The sequence below is a fragment of the Sus scrofa genome, chromosome 1 (genome assembly GCF_054392235.1).
Source record: "Sus scrofa isolate SSC_HxYL_T2T_F1_AM1 chromosome 1, Sscrofa_HxYL_maternal_Yorkshire_Landrace_v2.0, whole genome shotgun sequence".
NCBI lineage: Eukaryota > Metazoa > Chordata > Mammalia > Artiodactyla > Suidae > Sus > Sus scrofa.
Window position 1 is genome coordinate 64275887 of NC_139383.1, and position 19180 is coordinate 64295066.

The 19180-nt window shown below is 40.3% G+C and overlaps 1 protein-coding gene across 49 annotated transcripts in view; it reads left to right on the forward strand.

The window, feature by feature from the left end:
* KLHL32 (kelch like family member 32) overlaps positions 1–19180 on the forward strand; it is a 227201-nt gene that overhangs the window by 60741 nt on the left and 147280 nt on the right. For 3 of the 49 annotated variants that reach the window (XM_084960739.1, XM_084960837.1, XM_084960854.1), the window contains exon 1: positions 9187–9274. The exons of the other annotated variants lie outside the window; for them this stretch is intronic. In XM_084960739.1, coding sequence (XP_084816865.1) covers positions 9212–9274 — 63 coding nt within the window. In that variant the 5' untranslated portion in view covers positions 9187–9211. Of the gene's footprint in view, positions 1–9186; positions 9275–19180 lie in introns of those variants that run through there. 49 annotated transcript variants of the gene reach the window in all.

Here is a 19180-nt window from a genome sequence, read left to right on the forward strand (position 1 = left end):
GCTTGGGCTATTTCACATGACAACTAAATTCTGAAAACGGTAAGAGGGCTCACTTCAATGCACAGGTGCTTTTCAAGCTTCTGTTTGCCTCATGTTTACTAATGTCCCGTTGGCCAAACAAGTCACATGGCCCGGCTGAGTCAGTGTAAGAGGGTCTATGAAAGGGCATGGATGCAGGCAGGGGAAGAATTTGTTGCCATTTTGCAACCTATCACTATCAAGAACTGTCGAGGATCTGTGATGTATGTGGGTTGGGAACCAGCAAGTTCGTCTATCACAGATTCAGAGATTCTGCTAGAAGACATGAAAATCTCAAGTCACACAAAGTGGGTTGTTATAGGAGAGGTTCATTGAGCTTAGGGAACCCAAATCTTTCATAATGGGTCGGAAACGTATCTGTCCTTTGCTCTGGAGGAAAATATTATTATACTGGACAGTAAGCATGCCTACCCTTTGCTCTGCAAAGAGACACTCTTATCTCTTAGGATCTTATGCAAAACTAATCTTTGCTCTGAAAGGAGATACCACTCTGTCCTCCAAGCCTGTTTGCTATAGAAACACCCTTGAAAAGAGAGTTCAGAACAAGGACACTCAGTGCCTCACTCACAATACATACAGAAGCGTGAGATACCCATGGAGAATTGCCTCCTAACCACCACATGCTATGAACTATAATTATATCTGTCTTCCTTGTGTCTTAATGTTCTACACTTAGAGTAGGATTACCAAGTGTCCTGTTGTAGTAGTTTCTGTATCTCTCACATCACTTAAATGTTACGTCAGTACTCAGTAAATATTTATTAAGTGAATTAAAAATGTTTTCTGATTTTCAGAGAATTCCATGTATATTTCAATTTTAACATCTTGCATATAAAATATGCAAATTATTTATGGATTTTTCTTTCCAGTGTGATCTATTAGCATTAATTAGGGCTCTGACCTAAATAGATTTTTGTACTCTGTATTCTGATATCTGGCAGATTATTTTGAAGCTGAAGTTATTGTTCTGATTCAGGAAATGTGGGACAGCAAGAGCAAGAAGGCCCAAGTTTTGATGTAAACTTCCTTTACATTGATCTGAGAGATAGTATCAGTTTTTCTCGCTTAAATATGAATAATGAGCAGTTGAGCACAAAATATTGTGGCTTCCTGTGATCATCAGCATTTTAAATGAAAGGGTAGGGACACATTCTTCAACCATAATATGATTTTTTAAAAAAACTAAGTTTAGGCTTTATATTGGCAGTGCGGGCTTAACATGGCAATAGTCAAAAGCTCTAACTGTGTCAGATCAGGGGCTTCTTTTATAAGAGTAAAGTATGGAGTTCCTTCATGACTCAATGGGTTAAGGATCCAGCCTTGTCACTGTTGTGGCTCTGGTTACAGCTGTGATACGGGTTCCATCCCTGGCCTGGGAACTATTGCATACCGAGTATGGCCAAAAAAAAAAAAAAAAAAAAGTTTAAAACAGCACTGGAAGAAAGAAAGGAAGAGCTCAGGAGTCAGACCTGATGTGAATATAGCAAGAGGGACCACGTCTCTCCTTTTGCCATTGTTTCCCAGTCTCTGACAAATAGTAGATGCTATTCTATTTTTTTTGTTTGTTTTTGTTTTTGTTTTTTTTTAAATCTTTTCCAGGGCTACACCCACAGCATATGGAGGTTCCAAGGCTAGGGGTCTAATTGGAGCTGTAGCCACTGGCCTACACCAAAGCCACAGCAACATGGGATCCGAGCCACATCTGCGACCTACACCACAGCTTACAGCAACACCAGATCCTTAACCCAATGAGCGAGGCCAGGGATTGAACCCGAAACCTCTTGGTTCCTAGTCAGATTTATTAACCACTGAGCCATGACGGGAACTCCACGATGCTATTCTATTAATATCTGTTGGGTTATTCACCCTCTTTGCTAATTACTCTTTGAGCATAGGTAAGCCATCTAGCTTCTGTGAACCTGTGTTTTTTTTTTTGGTCTGTAAATTAGTGATCATAAAGTATAACTCTCAGAATAGTTGGTATAGAGATTCAGATGTGAAGGTGTATAATGCACTTAGCACTGAATCTGATACATAGCAGAACATCAGTAAACATTATCCCTAACCTGGGATCCCTGGTCATGCTTTGACTGGCCAGTTGTGGGAAACAAAGGCTGTTCCCCTTTAGGCTTTCGTGGTTTCAGACTCCCTCACCTTTTGATGGGTCAGAATAACATTTTGGTTTCACCCTTTCCCATTTGGTTATTTTCTGAATCTGACACCTCCTTCCTTCTTGTTTAGAACATTCTAGTAGCCATTTAAGTTTCTCCTCTGGTTGTGCCTTGGCAAACCTGTGTGCAGATAGATGACTGTGTGATTAACTTTCACTCCCCTGCTCAGGTCTTCCAGAGCTTCTCAAGGCCTGTCTGCCAGACACCTGGAGTGGCCTTCATGCTGTGTAATTATCATTCATCCTCATCTGTGTTTTCCCATCTGTGCTTTGATGTGACAGCCGTAACTGTTCTCCAGATACTCTATTCACCCGAGAGCCTTTTCACTTCTCAGCCTTGCCAGTGTCCATTCCTTCTACCTCAGCCTCCTACTCACCTCTTAGCCTATCTTGTTCATCTTCCAAGGTTTATCACAACCAACAAGTGTTAAGTCCTCCACAGAGCCCTATTCTGTCCACCCATCGCTCTTAATTCATATGCGAGGTTCCTCTTTTCTGAGGCCTCAAGGATCAATAGAACGAAAGGGCAACCTACAGAATAGAAGATAATTTGCAAACCGTCTCTCTGATAATGAGTTAATATCCAAAATATATAAGGGACTCCTACAACCTGATAGTGAAAACCCAAATACTAGGATTAAAAAATAGGCAAAAGATGTTAAAAGACATTTTTCCAAAGAAGGTATACAAATAGCCACAGGCACATGGGCCTGAACAGGTACATGTTCAGCATCACCATCAGGGAAACTGTAATGAAAAATCACCTCACCCTGCTAGCATGGCTGTTCCCAAGACAAGATATTAAAAATGTTAGGATTCTGAGAAAAGGGAACCCATATACACTGTGGGTGGGAATATTAATTGGTGCAGCCACTGTGGAGAACACTATGATTTCTCAAAAACTTGCAAATAGAAGGATCGTAGGATCCAGTAATCCCACGTCTGGGTATATATTGATAGGAAATGAAATCTGGATCTCAAAGAGACATCTGCACTCTCATGTTCATGGCCGTCGTAATCATAATAACTGAGGTGCCAAAACAACCTAAATGTCTGTCTTTGAATGAACAGACGAGGAATATGTTGTGTCTGCCTGTCTGTGTGTGTATGTAATAGAATATTATTTCCTTCTTTCCCATGAGAAAAGGAAATCCTGCCATTTGCAACAACTTGGATGAACCATGAGCAGGTTAACCAAAGTGAAATAAGTCAGACAGAGAAAGACACATATTGCACGATCTCATAGAAACTGAGAATAAAATGGTAGTTGAATAAAATGGTAACTTTCTCCTCTGGTTGTCCCTTGGCAAACCTGTGTGCAGATAGATGACTGTGTGATTAACTTTCACTCCCCTGCTCAGGTCTTCCAGAGCTTCTCAAGGCCTGTCTGCCAGACCCCTGGAGTGGCCTTCATGCTGTGTAATTATCATTCATCCTCATCTGTGAGGTGATGGATGGATGGCTTGACTAACACTTGTTGGTTGTGATAAACCTTGGAAGATGAACAAGATAGGGCTGGGAAGAGGGTGAAATGGAGAAATGCTGGCAAAGGGCACAAACTTCCACTGACACGATGAATAAGTTCTGGGGACTCTAATGTACAGCGGGGTGACTATAGTTAGTAATGGTATATCGCAGACCTGAAAATTTCTGCAAGAGTAGACCTTACAAATTCTTAATACACATGCACAGAGAACTGTGTGAGGTGATGGATGGATGGCTTGACTAACTTTATTGTGATAACCACTTCACTATATATACATGTATCAAATCATCGCCTTGTATGCCTTAAACTTACACAATGTTAGGAGTTCCCGTCATGGTTCAGTGGTTAACGAACCTGACTAGCATCCCTGAGGACAAGGGTTCGATCCCTGGCCTTGCCCAGTGGGTTAAGGATCCGGCGTTGCCATGAGCTGTGGTGTAGGTCACAGATGTGGCTCAGCTTCTACATTGCTGTGGCTGTGGCGTAGGCCGTAGCTACAACTCCAATTAGACCCCTAGCCTGGGAACCTCCATATGCCAGGGGTGTGGCCCTAAAAAGACAACAACAAAAAATGATTTAAAAAAAAAATACACAATGTTATGTGTCAGTTATATCTCAGTAAAGCTGGAAAATTGTTTTTAAAAAGCAATCAAAGGTTATGTGTCATGTGTTGCAGTCCCTTTCACTAGTGGCTTCTCTGAGAGTGATGATGACTAGCTGAGGATACATGAAGTCCATCCAAGTAATGTTGAGCAGAGCTGAATGAAGGGGTACTGAACCAGAGGTATCAGGAGAAAATAAGGGCCCTGCGACCTAGGGTGTTTGTGAGAAATGGGGATGAGGCAGCCTCCACCCTCTTCGCTGCACAACCCCTCTGACTTGGGGGCCCCAGCGTGGGCAGCCCTAGGCTCTGGAGGCTGTTTGTTTAACATTTGCTGTCTCTATCTTCCATCTCTGTGAATGCCTACACTTTCTGGTCAAGGAAGCAGATGTCTTGACTGTCTAACATAGCTTCGCATATGTGATGGTAAAGTGATTCAAATATGACATTTTGGAAAGTTAAATATTTGAGTATCATTTTCCATTAGAGCCTCAGTGTGCTCTGCCTATTTAATTTTTAGCTTTGAGAGAAGAGGATAAGGCCCATGATAATAAAAGTATATTCTCTGTATTTTGATAATCATACTCTCCCAGTCATGATTTGATTAAAATGGCATTAAAGACTATTAAATGAGTATGTAATATGTAATTACAAATAAATGTTTTTTAAAATTCAATAAGCATACCTACTGTTTTCTAGATGCAGAATGAAGCCACATTGTGGTAGGAGATACAGGCAAGTGAACAGATAACCACAGTGTAGTGTAATTATATTAATGTTTGGGTGGCGTTGGGGGGGGTGGGCCTTGTTTTTAATCCCTCTTCCTCTCTCTGGCACTCTCAATCACTAATAACAGTCATAATAACTACCACTAATTACATATGTACTATCCTATAGATACTTATTCTAAATGCTTTATGTGTATCAATTCCTTTCATTCTTTGAAGAAACCTACAAGATGAATGGTATTATTATTAAATATTATTGTCATTGGTGTCGTCATCATCATCATCATCACCACCATCATCATCATCTCCACTTAAAAAATAAAGAAATGGAGGAGTTCCTGTCGTGGCACAGTGGTTAACGAATCTGACTCAGAACCATGAGGTTGCGGGTTCGATCCCTGGCCTTGCTCAGTGGGTTAAGGATCCGGTGTGGCCGTGAGCTGTGGTGTAGGTTGCAGACACGACTCGGATCCCGCATTGCTATGGCTCTAGCGTAGGCTGGTGGTTACAGCTGCGATTCGACCCCTAGCCTGGGAACCTCCATATGCTGCCCCGCTGCCCAAGAAATGGCAAAGAGACAAAAATAAATAAATAAATAAATAAATAAATAAATAAATAAAAAGAAATGGAGACTGAAATAGTGCGTGTTAAGGGCATGGAAGCAGTTAGGCGAGAGCTGATAGAGGCTTAACCTGGGTGGGGAGCAGACATGGAGAGAAGATGTGTGTGAGGCATGGTGTTGGGGAGGGAGAATCCCCAGGACCACGCAATAGATGGTGAGGCAGAGGAAAACCCTGAAAATGTGTGAGCGCCTGACTGGAGGACCAGGAGTGGTGGGAGCAGGGGGTGCCCGCACTCACCTCAGAGGTGAGGAGGGTGTTAGGAAAAGAGCACCATCTTGAAGGAAGCTGTACCACTGAAAGAGCCAGCGGGAAGGCTGAGTGAGGGCTTTAAGTTCCCCTTGAGGGCCAGATCTTTTCTGATCCTTGCCTCCCCAGCATCCACTACAGTGGACCCTCCATATTATTCTCCAGGCTACAATCTGACTGGAACCGTTTCCTGCTGTGTCATGTGGGTGGGGCCTCACCAGTCTCTTCTCAGAGCATTCTCCCTCAGAACACCCATTATATGTACTCTCTGTTTAACACATTAGTTCCTCTCATTTCTCTCTCTCTCTCCTTTTTTTTTTTTTTGTCTATTTAGGACCACACCTGCAGTATATGGAGGTTCCCAGGTTAGGGGTCAAATTGGAGCTGCAACTGCCAGTCTACACCACACCCCCATCAATGAGGGATCCAAGCTGCATCTGTGATCTACTCCACAGCTCACAGCAATGTTGGATCCTTAACCCACTGAGTGAAGCCAGGGAGCCGACTCACGTCCTCATGGATATAGTTGGGCTTGTTAACTGCTGAGCCATGATGGGAACTCTTCATTTCTTTTGTTTTCTTTTCTGACTGCCGAGGCATATGGAGTTCCTTGCCTGGGATAAGATCCAAGCCCAGTTGCTGTCTATGCCAAAGCTGTGTCAACACCGGATCCTTGACCCACTGTGCCTGGCCAGGGATTGAACCTGAGGCCCAGCACTCCTAAAATGTTGCCAATCCCATTGTACCAGAGTAGGAACCCCAATTCCTCTCATTTCTTAAGCAGATTTCCTATAAAGATTTGAAAGTAATAGCACTGCTGACATTAAAACATATAAATGAGATCATTGTTTGGTTTTTGCTGTCTCATTTGGTATTTATATAGACTCCATTAAATTTCTGATTTTCAAAAATTATCTATAAGACACATTGTGTTTATCACTTTGACAGTAAACAGCAACATACCCTTGCCAGTTATTTCTCTTCCAGCCGCTGAGCCTGCAGCCTCCTGCCTTCATTCCCTGCCTATTCCTGAGCCTCTGTGGATTCTCTGAGCTCCCAATATGCTTCTAGTAAACTATCTTTTTGCTTCAACAGATAAAATTAGCAATAATGTTAAATGTACATTGTATACAGTCAAATGCTATCTGTATAAATATTAAAGGACTTTCATAGTCCATTTTTGTCTTCTGTTCAGTCACCTCTGCCACAGCTTTCTTGCAGGAACCTTCTGAGCAATCTCTGGGCTCAATACTGTAATGAGGATTTACTCTTTTTGATCCACAGGATTTTGTCACACTCTGATAGGTATAGTTCTCAATAATTAAACTTTAGTGGGGAATAGCTTAGAACTAACCTCCTTTTCAGAAAAAAATGAATAAAGATGGAATTCCTGTTATGGTGCAGAGGAAACGAATCTGACTAGGAACCATGAGGTTGCAGGTTCAGTCCCTGGCCTTGCTCAGTGGGTTAAGGATCTGGCATTGCCGTGAGCTGTGGTGTAGGTTGCAGATGTGGCTCGGATCTGTTGTGGCTGTGGCATAGGCTGGCAGCTGTAGCTCTGATTAGACCCTTAGCCTGGGAACTTCCATATGCCGCAGGTGCAGCCCTGAAAAAAAAAAAAAAAAAGAAGAAAGAAAAAAGAAAAAAAAAGAATAAATAGTAAATAACCCTTAAATCCTTCAATACATAATTATATTCAGTTTATCTTTTTAATGCTTGCTGTAAGCATATAGATATCTACTACTGTTCTAAAGAGCAATTTGTTACTCTACATTTATTTAATTGGTGCATGAATGTCACTAAAATTAAATTCCATGATGTTCAATATTTTCCATAGTCTGTTTTACATTGGCCTGTTCTGTGATGAATTACTTTGCTTGAGGCTAAATAAGCACTAGAGTTCTGTGATTATTGGGCGCTTATGCTGAAGCAGCAGCCTTGCTAGTTCTTGCATATTCACACACTTCCGTGTTCTTTCCTTTCCCTACCATCTGCATTTTGTGTATCAATCACAGAGGCACCAGACTATCATTTTCATAGTACACAGATTTATGCATTACGTGGTAAACTTATTATAGCTTTCCATCACATGGATACTTGCTTTAACCTCTACTGTTCTCATATCTGTTCGTAGAAATAGTTAAAAAGTAGAACAATATCTATTAGTGATTGAAGACTATGGCTGGAGGATGAGGTTTACAGTACTGAAGATATTGTCAAGACCTTAGTGGGAAGGGGAGACTCTTAAGGAAGTTTAAAAAGACTAACGGGAAGATTCTACTGGGCAGATTAAAAAGACTATTGGAAAGTAATTCAGGTATATGATGTTTTTAAAATATGTATTTCCTGGAGTTACCCTTGTGGCTCAGTGGCTTAAGAACCTGACATAATGTCTGTGAGGATTCAGGTTTGATCCCTCCCTCGATCAGTGGATTAAGATCCAGGCATTGCCAGGAGCTATGGTGAAGGTCACAGATGTGCCTTGGATCCCATGTTGTTCTGGCTGTGGTGTAGGCCAGCAGCTGCAGCTCCAATTCACCCCTATCCTTGGAACTTCCATATGCCACAAGCATGGCCCTAAAAAGAAAAGAAAAGAAAAAAAATAAAATGTTTATTTCCTTTTTTGTGTGAGTTTTTATAGCAAGACCACCAAGAAAATAATTTATTTGTAGGTGGTAGTTATCTGTTTTCACTGCATTTGGTTAAATTGTGGGATGAGGAACTCCTGGCCACAGAAAAGATAAAAACCAAATATTAAGACCATCTTATCCCTGCTATATTCTTTTTCTGATGGTAAACATTTCACTGATGCAGCTATGAAATAATTTACCTCTAATATCTTTTATTTGTAATATTTTAAACATTTCCATGTTCATTTTCTTAGGTAGTACTTTGTACTTAATATTTAATTGTATTTAATATATTAATACAGTATTTATTACTACCTCACAAATCAATGTACTTCTTTCTTTTTTTTTTTTTTTTTTTTTTTGCTTTTTAGGGCATGCCTGTGGCATATGGAAGTTCCCAGGCTAGGGGTCAAATCAGAGCTGCAGAGATCCAAGCCATGCCTGAAACCTACACCACAGCTCATAACAACACTGGGTCCTTAACCCACTGATTGAAGCCAGGGATCAAACCCCATCCTCATGGATACTAGTTGGGATTGTAACCTTTTGAGCCACAGTGAGAACTCTCTATTACTTAATGTTTTAAGGACAGATTAACTCCATGATTGATAAAGATGCCGAATGGTGCATATAATTCACTACTTTCTCCGCCCCATAGGTATTTACTGAGCATCTACTATATTCAAAAATGTTTGTGTTTGATGTTGCAAAGGATACAGAAAACATCACCACTGCAGCTTCTGCATCAGAGGTAAAGGTGGTGACATACCTTGGGAACATTGGAAATTGCATATCAGGAGGGAAAAGAGAGAGCAGAAAAAAATGTCTGTGGTTAGAACCTAAAAGATGCCTTTAGTCACATGGCAGAAAGGTAATGAGAGGATGGCCAAGGGGGCAAAAAAAGAAGAGTCAAAGATTTATAAAGATAACTAGCATGTACATTTTCCTCAAGCCCTGAAAAGAAAAGGGTTTCAAGATATTAACGTATTCTGCAGAAGACCAAGGAGGATGCAGAAAAAAATTCACTGTTGTTAAAGAAGTTGATCTCAGTAGTGTGGGAAGAGAAGCCAGAACCTGAGGGGTGATGTATAAAAATATTGATCAGTGCCTCTTGAGGTCCATGGAACTCTGCCAGTCTGTGAAATGCTTGTTAATGGTCCATGTTGCTGAGCTACTGAGTATGTGAATCCGCTACATCATGAAACACTATGTTAGTTCAACTGCCGTTTTTTTCACAGGAAGCCTTTCTCAAGAAAACAAGCAGTGATTTTATTTGTGTTCTGGCAGGGATTTTTCACCTTGTGTCAGATGGGAGAAAAGCAGTTCGAAGACAGCCTACTTTGAGGAGCAGTGACACAAATAATAGCAATGTAGCTATATACACCACTCCATTTTTACTTTTATTTATTTATTTTTCCTTTTATGGCTGTACCAGCGGCATATGGAGGTTCCCAAGCTAGGGGTTGAATTGGAGCTGCAGCTGCCGGCATATGCCATAGCCATGGCAATGTGGGATCTGAGCTTCATCTTTGACCTATAGCTGCAGCTTCTTCCAACACTGGATGCTTTAATCCACTGAGTAAGGCGAGGGATTGAACCTGCATCCTCACTGACACTATGTCGGGTACTTAACCTACTGAGTCACAATGGGAACTCTTTGTTGTTGTTGTTGTTTTCTTTTTCTTTTTAGGGCCACACCCGAAGCATATGAAAGTTCCCGGGCTAAGGGTCAAATCAGAGCCACAGCTGCCGGCCTATACCACAGCCACAGCAACTCGGGATCTAAGCCACATCTGCGACCTACAACACAGCTCACAGCAATGCCTGATCCGTAACCCACTGAGCAAGGCCAGGGATTGAACCCGCATCCTCTTGGATACTAGTCAGGTTCGTTACTGCTGAGCCATGACAGGAACATCGAGAACTCCTTGTTAATGGTTTCTTTTGCTATACAAAAGCTTTTGAGTTTGCTATAGGCCCACTTGTTTATTTTTGCTTTTGTTTCCTTTACTTTTGGTGTCAAATCCAAAAAATTATCACCAGGATTGATGTCCAAGAGCTTATTGCCTGTTTTCTTCTAGGATGTTGAGAGTTTTTGTCATGAAAGGATGTTGAATTTTGTCAAATGCTTTTTATGCATCCATTGAAATAACCGTATGGTTTTTGTCTTTTATTCTAATAATGTGGTTTATCACACTTTATTAGCATACGGTGAACTATCCTTATGTCTCAGGGATAAATCCCACTTGATCATGGTGTATCATCCTTTTAATGTGCTGTTGAATTTCACTCGATAATATTTTGTTGAGGATTTTTACATCTGTATTGATCAGGGATATTGGCCTGTGTTTTTCTTTTCCTGTAGTGTCCTTATTTGGCTTTGATGTGAGGATAATAGTTGCCTTGTAAAACGAGTTTATGGGTAATCCCTCCTCTTCGGGATTTTGGAAGAGTTGAGAAGGATTGCGTTTAATTCTTCCATATGATTGGTAGATCACCAGGGAAACCATCTGGTCCAGGGCTTTTCTTTGTTGGAAGTTCCTCGATGACTGATTTAATCTCCTGGTTTGTTATTCGTCATTTCAGATTCTGTTTCTTAATAATTCAGGTCTTCGTAGGTTTTCCAGCTTCTGTCAGGAGATGGGAATAGATGCAAGGATTCTAAAAGGGGGCTATTAGAGTAGTATGGGAACAAGGCTATTAGAGTAGTACGGGGCTGGAGGTGGTAAGGACTATTGGATGCATTTTGAAGGAGGAGCTCAGGGAATGTAATGGTCTCTGAGTGTAAGAGAAAGAGGTGTTAAGGCCAACTCCAAGGCATTTGCCTAAGGCACTGGAGGGGTGAAGTTATCATTTACTAGGATTAGGGAGGTTGTGGAAAGTTTTGTAGTCCTTTGGTTATGTTAACAACAAAATATAGGCTTTACGACATGTTATCTAGTAGTTGTGCACACATGGTCTCCCCCACCAGATGGAGACCTTCTTGGGAGGAAAGGTTTTGGTCTTCATCACAGGATCTTGTTCACTTTGTTGCCCTCTGCCTAGCGCAGTGCTTCACCCATGGTTTATACTCACTGGGCATTTGAGGATGAATATACTGATAAATTATAGTTTACTTGCATTCTAGAGTCTGGAAGTGTAGACAAGGAGAGTTGTGTTTCTCTAAAGGTGATGGGTTTTGTACAGATTTGTCACCAGCGAACCTATTGACTAGAAGTAGCGTATTATTATCTTGGTAATGAAATCATACAAAAGTCTTTAGTCTCTGTGGGGCTGAAACATCCAGCAAATAGTGTTTTTTTTTTCTTTTTAAGGCCGTACCCACAGCATATGGAGGTTGCTAGGCTAGGGGTTGAATTGGAGCTGCAGCTCCCAGTCTACACCACAGCCACAGAAATGCCAGATCTGAGCTGAATTGTGATCTACACCACAGCTCACGGCATCGCCAGATCCTGAACCCACTGAGCAGGCCCAGGGATTGAACCTGAATCCTCATGGATACTAGTTAGGTTCGTTACAGCTGAGCTACAGCAGGAACTCCAGCAAATAGTATTTTTATGTGCACAACTTTGTGCCAGACCAAGAGCTGGTCTGAAAGCACTAGCTGGAAGCCTCTTCTGGCTTGATAGGGGCCAAAGCATGCACACTTTAACAGGAAGATGAGACTGCCAAAACGATAGACTTGTGCCAATGATAATAGTAATAGTAATAATATTTATCAAAACCATCCCCATTTAATTCTGAAAACAGCCATTTATGTAGATGTTTTTATTCCTGGTTAAAACACCAGGCTCATGACAGTAGCTGACTTGCATAGCTTTATATATTTGGCTCTCAGTTATCTGGGAGAAGAAATCGGATTTTTTTCCCATCTCCTGTATTATCTAGCAAAGTGCTTTGAGTGCAGTATCATAATGAATGTTATTGCTGAATTGAATGGGTGAATAAATAAATGATTTTGAAGGATGGAGGAAACATTGGTCTGCAGTTATCTGGGAGACTTCTTGGAAGAGGAGGACCTTACCCACACAGTGTAAGTTCCAGGAGTGCATTCCAGGGTAGGGAAGCAGTAAGGTAGTCCTGGAGGTCGAGGGCAAGAAAAGATCATGAGACCTCCTCCTGTCCTGTGGTAACTAGTACCAATGAGTTATTCAGTCTCACATGACTGTGACATCACCAGATGTGATAATTATTCCTACTTACCCATATGAACGCTAAGACTGAAGATGTGGGAAAGTATCCTACAATTTCGTGGTAATTAAGTCATAGAGCAGCAATGCAGAGCCAAGGCTGGCACTTCCAAAGCCTACGTGTAATCATGTTTCCACTGTGACATAACGGCACCCTGTCCCTTTCCTTCCGCTGGCAAAAGGGAGGAGGATCCTGCCACAAGCTCCACTTCCTTCAGTTCCTCCCCTGAAAACACACCAGGGCTTGGATGTGTTTCAAGTCCTAACATGAGTCTGGGGTATCCCCTCCTGCCTCTAATAATTTCACTTTTAAGGTATCACATTTAAAAAAACCCTTAATTTAAAAAATATGTCACACAGCCATGAGCAAGAAAGAATATATTTTGTATTCTAATAAAGAGCTCAGATTTTAAAGGAATTAATTGTAGAGGCAGTATGGTTTTAGACAACATCAATCTGGTTTATAACAGCTTAGTTCAAATATTTTCTGACTGAGTCTGTCCTTGGACAAGTGGCTTTTTTTCTAAGTTTTGTTGTCTCCTCCAGTTGTAAAAGTAGGTGAATTACCTCATGGGGCGAATGTGGAAATTAAATGGAATAGTAAATGTTAGGTATAAGCCAAAGGTCTGAAATATACTGGATGCTAAATTGGTGGTTTACTGGTATTAGCGGTGGCTTTTATTTTCCAAGCAGAGGAGAGCAGACTTTTGGTTTTTAAATTCTTTTAGGAGGCAGCATTGCTTTAAGGCTACTCAGCAAAGATAACTTTTGCCAATTTTGTCTGTTTTTTAGATTTCAAGTGAAATGATTTTTTCCCTAAGGCAGTATTTTAAGATATAAATCTTTAATCTTTTGAAATGTGCCAAGCTCTCCAGTCACCCACATTTTTCTTCACTGAATTTACTGGCCATGGAATTGCTTCTGCTTTAATTTAAAATCCAGGATATGGAGTTCTTATTGTGGCACAGCAGAAATGAATCCAACTAGTATCCATGAGGACACGGGTTTGATCCCTGGCCTCAGTCAGTGAGTTAAGGATCCGGTATTGCCGTGAGCTGTGGTGTAGGTCGCAGGTGCGGTTTGGATCTGGCATTGCTGTGGCTGTGGTGTAGGCTGGCGGCTGCAGCTCCATTTTGACCCCTAGCCTGGGAACTTCCATATGTTGCTGGTGTGGCCCTAAAAAGCAATAAAGTAAAATAAAATAAAATAAAATCCAGGATAACTATACATGTAATTTTAAATGTTTGAAAAGTGGTTTGTGGGATTAGTAAGAATGCAAGTGAAATGTTCCCTTGCTTTATATTTTATGAAAGGGGAATTTGTTTGTGTGTCTTGTTGCCGTTGTGTTTACTGTTTTGAACAGACTTTGCTTTCCTCTTTGAATTCCTTGTTTGATGGAAGTTAGTTGAGTTCTTGCTGGATAGTAGCAAAGAAGCCTGCCTATATTTCATGCTCACACCTACCCAAAGTATTATACGATTACATATTTAAGAGCAGTTTTGACAGTGTGTAAGAAACTTCCTGACCTTAATCCTAGTGTCTTTAAAATGTAGGCAGAGATTAGCGTTCAGGGGCAATTTGCATTCCTCATGAAATCGGGTTGATACCAATTCTGGGAACTGAGAGGCATTGTCAGTCAGATGGCCTCACACACAGGCTACTCTGTCTCCATCCTGCAGCCTGTGAGGACTTCTTTTCAGCCTCATACAGAAAAAGCCAAAACAAACAAACTGAGATGGCCCAAACAAGCTACTCTTTTTTCCCCCTGATTTGGGGGCCAGAAAAGAATTGGGCAGATTTTTTTTTTTTTTTTTAAGTGAGCATACAGGAAAATATATGACACCTAGGTCATGCTCCTGGCTCATTGAAGATTATCAATAAAAACAGGAGTTCCCTGGTGGCCCAGAGATTAAGGAACTGACGTTATCATTGTTGAAGCGCAGGTTTGATCCCTAGCCCAGGAACTTCTAACTGCCTCGGGTGTGGCCAAAAATAAGCAAAGAAGATGATCAATAAATGAAAAAATAGTAGAAACAATGGTAGCAGTTGTAGAACAGATAGAGAGCTAAGGACTGTGATTGCAGAAACAACTCTGGTAGGTTCTGGTATGGCCGGTAGAGCAGGGCTGATGGTATTGGAAGAAAGTCAGTATTGTACGTATGTCTGTCCCTACTCCAACCACCTTGCTCTCTCAACCCTGGGCTTTGCCCATAATTAGTACAGCAAATACTTTTGAAAACATTTGTGAACATCATTCAGATCATCACAAAATATTTCATAAATTGAGTCCTATAAAGAGCTTTGTTCCCCTAAATTATTTCTGTTGATGTATCATATTATCTTAGAGAAGAATTTCTTATCTTTTCTCAATTTTGTGTGTACATGAGTGAACAAAGTACTCCAGGAAGTATTTTATTAAAGAAAAAAACACCTGTAAATATCCTGTATATTGTATTTGATTCTAATATTGGGGGAAAAAATCCAAATGGCTTTAAACCTGGCCAGGTAGGGAAGGAAATAGCATTCTTTTTACACCTAATAAAGCTAACCTAGAAGGATGAAAAGTACATTATTCTGTATCTCTTATCAGTCTTTTCTTACCCCTTTTACTTTTTCTGAGCAGCAAAACTGTCACTAGGTTCACTGAGTCTTTTGGACAACAAGTTAAGACATGTGGAGTCTCAAGGTTACCATTATTTACTGGAGATTTTCCAGCAAGGCAAAAAGCAAATATTTGTGCATGTGTGGAAGTATTTTCTGGACTTTAACTCTCATATCTGGTATATCTGGCAGTCTGCTTATAATAGGATTCTGTTTCTAGTTGGTAAATGAGCGAGTCCCACTGGAGCATTATTGTGTCGGGAGTTGAGGTAGGAGTGGGGGTGGGGGTGGGGATGGGGGTAGGAATGGGAGGAGGGACAGTGTTGGAACACGATGTGTTTGTGATGTATGCTGTGATTTCCTTGCTGGGTTGTTCATCTCTTGTCTAGCCAAGTCCACATTAAATTCCATTTGGTTAGCATTTGAGGCCCTATGATAAAATTTCTAGTTTTTATAATGGTAGACATGTTCTTCTTTGAATGCTGCAAGAGATGGTTGCTGAAAAAAATATGAACCATATCTTCATATTATAGCCAAAAGTCAATTTAAAGAAGCTTCATGATAAATCACCTAGAAAAAAAACAGTGAATTATGTCTTAATGGTTGGAATGAGACAAGCTTTCTAATAGCGATGACAATTATTAATTACTCATCACCAGGTATATGTGTGGTGGGAGCAGATCTCAAAACTGTAATGAAAAGAGTTATGTACTTTTTTATATAATGAATGAAAAATGTCACTTTTTAAAGGCAAAGACTATTAAATTATAAAAGTGTTGAATTCCTTTGCCATAAATTTTAAAAACTATAAATTCTTCTAAAACCCTAACTCACTGAGGTATTTTTTTTTTTTGGATCGATCTTTTATCTTGAATTAAAATTAAGCATCAGGTTCATTGCAAATGATCCCATAGTTATTTAAATGTTAAAGTTCTTTGAAACTTCTTAGTAGAAAAGAATGTTAATAATATAAGGCTTGACTAGGAAATTAATATCTTTCTTACTAAGTAATGATTGTTACTCAGACTGTAAAGTCTAAAGATTTATTTATGTCATTCATTTAACCTCTCTGTTAACCAGCTCCAGTACTCTGTGTATTCACATTCCTTATCTTCATTTAATCCCATCAGATGTAGATATTTATATCAACTTCACAGACAAGGAACTTGAGCTTGCTCACTGTTGAGTAATTAAAGATTGAGTAACTGCTCCATGCCAGAGTCAAAATCCCAGCTTAGGTCCACATGGCTCCAAAACCCCCAAATTTTCTCTGACACCAAACTCTATGGACCTCAGAGAATTTTCTGTGACAGAATAATGGCCCCAAGATGTCCACATCCTAATCCCTGTAGTCTGTGACTGTTGTCCTGCACGGCAAAGGGACTCTGCAAATATGACGAAATTAAAGACTTTTAGGTAAGAGATTGTTCTGGATTATATAGCTGGGCCTAGTGTAATCACAAGGGTCCCTCAAAGATGGAAGAGGGAATCAGAAGAATCAGAGAGGAGATGTGACCATGGAAACACAGGTTGGAGTGATGTGATTGCCGGCTTTGATGAAAGGGACCATGAGCCAAGAGATGCCCCAGCCTCTAGAAGTTGGAAACGTCAGGAAATCAGATTGTTCCTAGAGCCTCTGAAAGGAACACAGTCCTACTGACATCTTGATTTTAGTCCAGTGAAACTCATTTTGGACTTCTGATCTTCAGACCTGAGGGTTATAGATTTGTGTTGGTTTAAGCCACTAAGTCTATGTAATTTATCATAGCAGCAGTAGGAAACTAATATAAGCATCTTAACAGTAGCAAGTTGCAGTGATTTTTTCTCCTTTAATGTTTTTGTGAATTTTCAGATGTGGTTTCACTTACTGTCATTTCTCTAGCCTCGATTGAAAGGTGAGTTTTGTAAGCTTAAATAGAAGAAATCCTGTGACTTGTGATTTTGTGAGAAAAGGATATATCCTCTATCCTTCATATAAGTGAAATACAGTAAGTGCTCTTAAAACAAACCTTATGAGGAATAGCATTCCTGGTACTTTACAAGGAAAAGATTTGTGAAGTTACGCATTGTAGTAGAAAATGCAAATTTCAATTGTTAGGATATCAGAGCAGTTTGGTATTAGGAAGGCACACTGAGCTAGTATTGGTGAATTTTTTTTAAGAATTTCTATTGTTCATTTGCCACATTAGGAAAATTACTTCAGGTTTTGTGCCTTGGTTTCTTTGTGAAATTGCATTAATGGTACCTGCTCTGTTATCTCATTTAAAAAAAATGTGCCGAGATAATATAAATGTCAATGATTCGAAAAGAATAAAAATAGCTACACCAATGGGTAGTGTTCTTGTTATTAATAAGAAGCACACACAAACACACACATTCACAAATTCACATACACACATACATCAGCTCCAACAGTGGAAGGCCTTGTGTGACCTTTTGACTCCATAGAAGGATAAAGTAACGTTTAGTTAATGGTGTTAGTGTTCATTAAGAAATAATTCAGTCTTTTCATATAAGCTTCACAAATGTCTTCAGTCAGAATTTATATTAATTTCTCACTGTGCCCAGAGCAGAAATGTTTATCACCTACTGAGGCAAAGAAAGAAAACAGTAAACTATGGGAACCAAGCCAGCTTTGCGACTTGCTGCAACTTACTGAATTAGATTATTTTTCCTTTTGTCACAGGCAATAATTGTCAAAATGGATAAAGGGTTATTTTATAAGCTGGTTGTCATAAAGTTTAAAAGTGTGAAAAATTACCTTAAGTACAGTGGTTTTTCACGTGGAACTTTGGTGCACCCCTCAGAGCACAGATGAGCCCTGGGATGTGGGAGAACACTTACTATCTGCAAATGTTTCTAGCAGTTTAATTTCTACCTGGGGGCCATGGCACATGGAAGTTCCTGGTCCAGGAATCAAATCCAAGCCACAGCTACAGCAACGCTGGATCCTTAACCTGATGCACTGGGCCGGAGATCAAACTGTATGTACAGTACAGCACAGCAAGCGACCCAAGCTGCTGCAGAGACAACTCTAGATCTTTAACCCACTGTGCGTCAGTGGGAACTCCTTTGCCTCAGGGTTTTGTAATGTATGGAACAGATGGGAACAAGATATATCTCCATAATTTATAAATATATAAATATTCAAAATTTTATGCTTTTTTTGTACAATCAAAAAAAAAGTTTGGAGAGTACTAGAATAGTGAAACAGAACACAGAATATAATGTTCAACATTCTAGCTTTTTTGTGTACTAAGTAGGATTGTGGTGATAGATGTATTCAAGGCCACAGCTTTTTCAGCATTGTTAGAAATCAAAAACTGAGATTAAAGGAAATGACTGACCTTTAAGTGATTGGCAATTAAGTTGAAAAGTTACTCCACAGTTGAGCAAAGAAACCACAGTCTGTAGTCTGTAGACAGCTAACTCAGTTCTACTTGAAAGCATCATCAGGGCAAAGATTTTGGTCTTTCTTATTCCCTGCTAAACCTGCAACACTTCCAACAGAGTCTAGCATCTAGCAGGCACTCAACTAATAATTACTGAGTGCACGTATGAATTTGCTGGTGTGAATTTGCTGGTATTATGTTTCAAGAAGCAACATGCGAAATTCCTGTTGTGGCTCAGCGGTAGCAAACCCAACTAGTATCCATGAGGACCCGGGTTCGATCCCTGGTCTTGCTCTGTGAGTTAAAGGATCTGGCATTACTGTAAGCTGTGGTGTAGGCATCAGACACAGCTTAGATCCCACATCTTTTGCTGTGTCTGTGATGTAGGCCAGTGGCTAAAGCTCCAATTTGACCTCTGCCCTGGGTAACTTCCATATGCAGCAGGTGTGGCCCCAAGAAGACAAAAAAAAAAAA